The sequence below is a fragment of the Morone saxatilis genome, unplaced genomic scaffold (genome assembly GCF_004916995.1).
Source record: "Morone saxatilis isolate NCDOM2014 unplaced genomic scaffold, NCSU_SB_2.0 Contig12, whole genome shotgun sequence".
Taxonomy (NCBI): domain Eukaryota; kingdom Metazoa; phylum Chordata; class Actinopteri; family Moronidae; genus Morone; species Morone saxatilis.
In genome coordinates this window covers 14782586-14783183 of record NW_023339674.1, presented here as the reverse complement: position 1 = coordinate 14783183, position 598 = coordinate 14782586, and the positions used below count along the sequence as shown (strand labels likewise).

At 44.8% G+C, this 598-nt stretch overlaps 1 protein-coding gene across 1 annotated transcript in view; it reads left to right on the top strand.

The window, feature by feature from the left end:
• The window catches only part of qsox1 (quiescin Q6 sulfhydryl oxidase 1), a 27272-nt gene that overhangs the window by 17136 nt on the left and 9538 nt on the right, over positions 1-598 (top strand). Inside the window, exon 10 of the mRNA XM_035653770.1 lies at positions 137-275. Within this exon, the coding sequence (XP_035509663.1) occupies positions 137-275 (139 nt within the window). The remainder of the gene's footprint in view (positions 1-136; positions 276-598) is intronic.

Here is a 598-nt window from a genome sequence, read left to right as displayed (position 1 = left end):
GGTCTTTTCATAGGATTTGTTGACTATAAGAAAATAGAATATCACCAGGTTTTATCCTTTAAGCTTTTTTCTTTGTTTCCTTCTTCCCATTTGTCTGTAATTGAAGTTTGTCTGTTTGTTTTACTTCCTCTCTCAGTCTCCAGACACTGCTTTGCCCGAAGGACAGAGGTGGGTGGGCTGTCAGGGTTCAAAACCCTACCTAAGACGTTACCCTTGTGGGGTGTGGATCCTCTTCCATGTTCTCACTGTCCAGGCCAAGAACGCTGGAGGCACAGGTACACACAGACACACACGCACACACCACAGAACCACACACCACACACACACCACACACACACACCAACACACACACCACACACACACACACACCAAACACACATCACAAAACACACACACACACACAGACTGAGTTTGTCTTGCTGTGAATGAAAAGGGCCATTAAAAGTTCACAAAGACAGGGGTCGACTGAGGATGAGGGCTTTGTGAGGCTTTGTAAACAAATTAGCCCAGGAATGTTTGGTGGATTGCTTCTTTTTTTTTCCACACTGACCTGATTTAACATCACACAGAGAAAAGACTGAACACACACACACACACA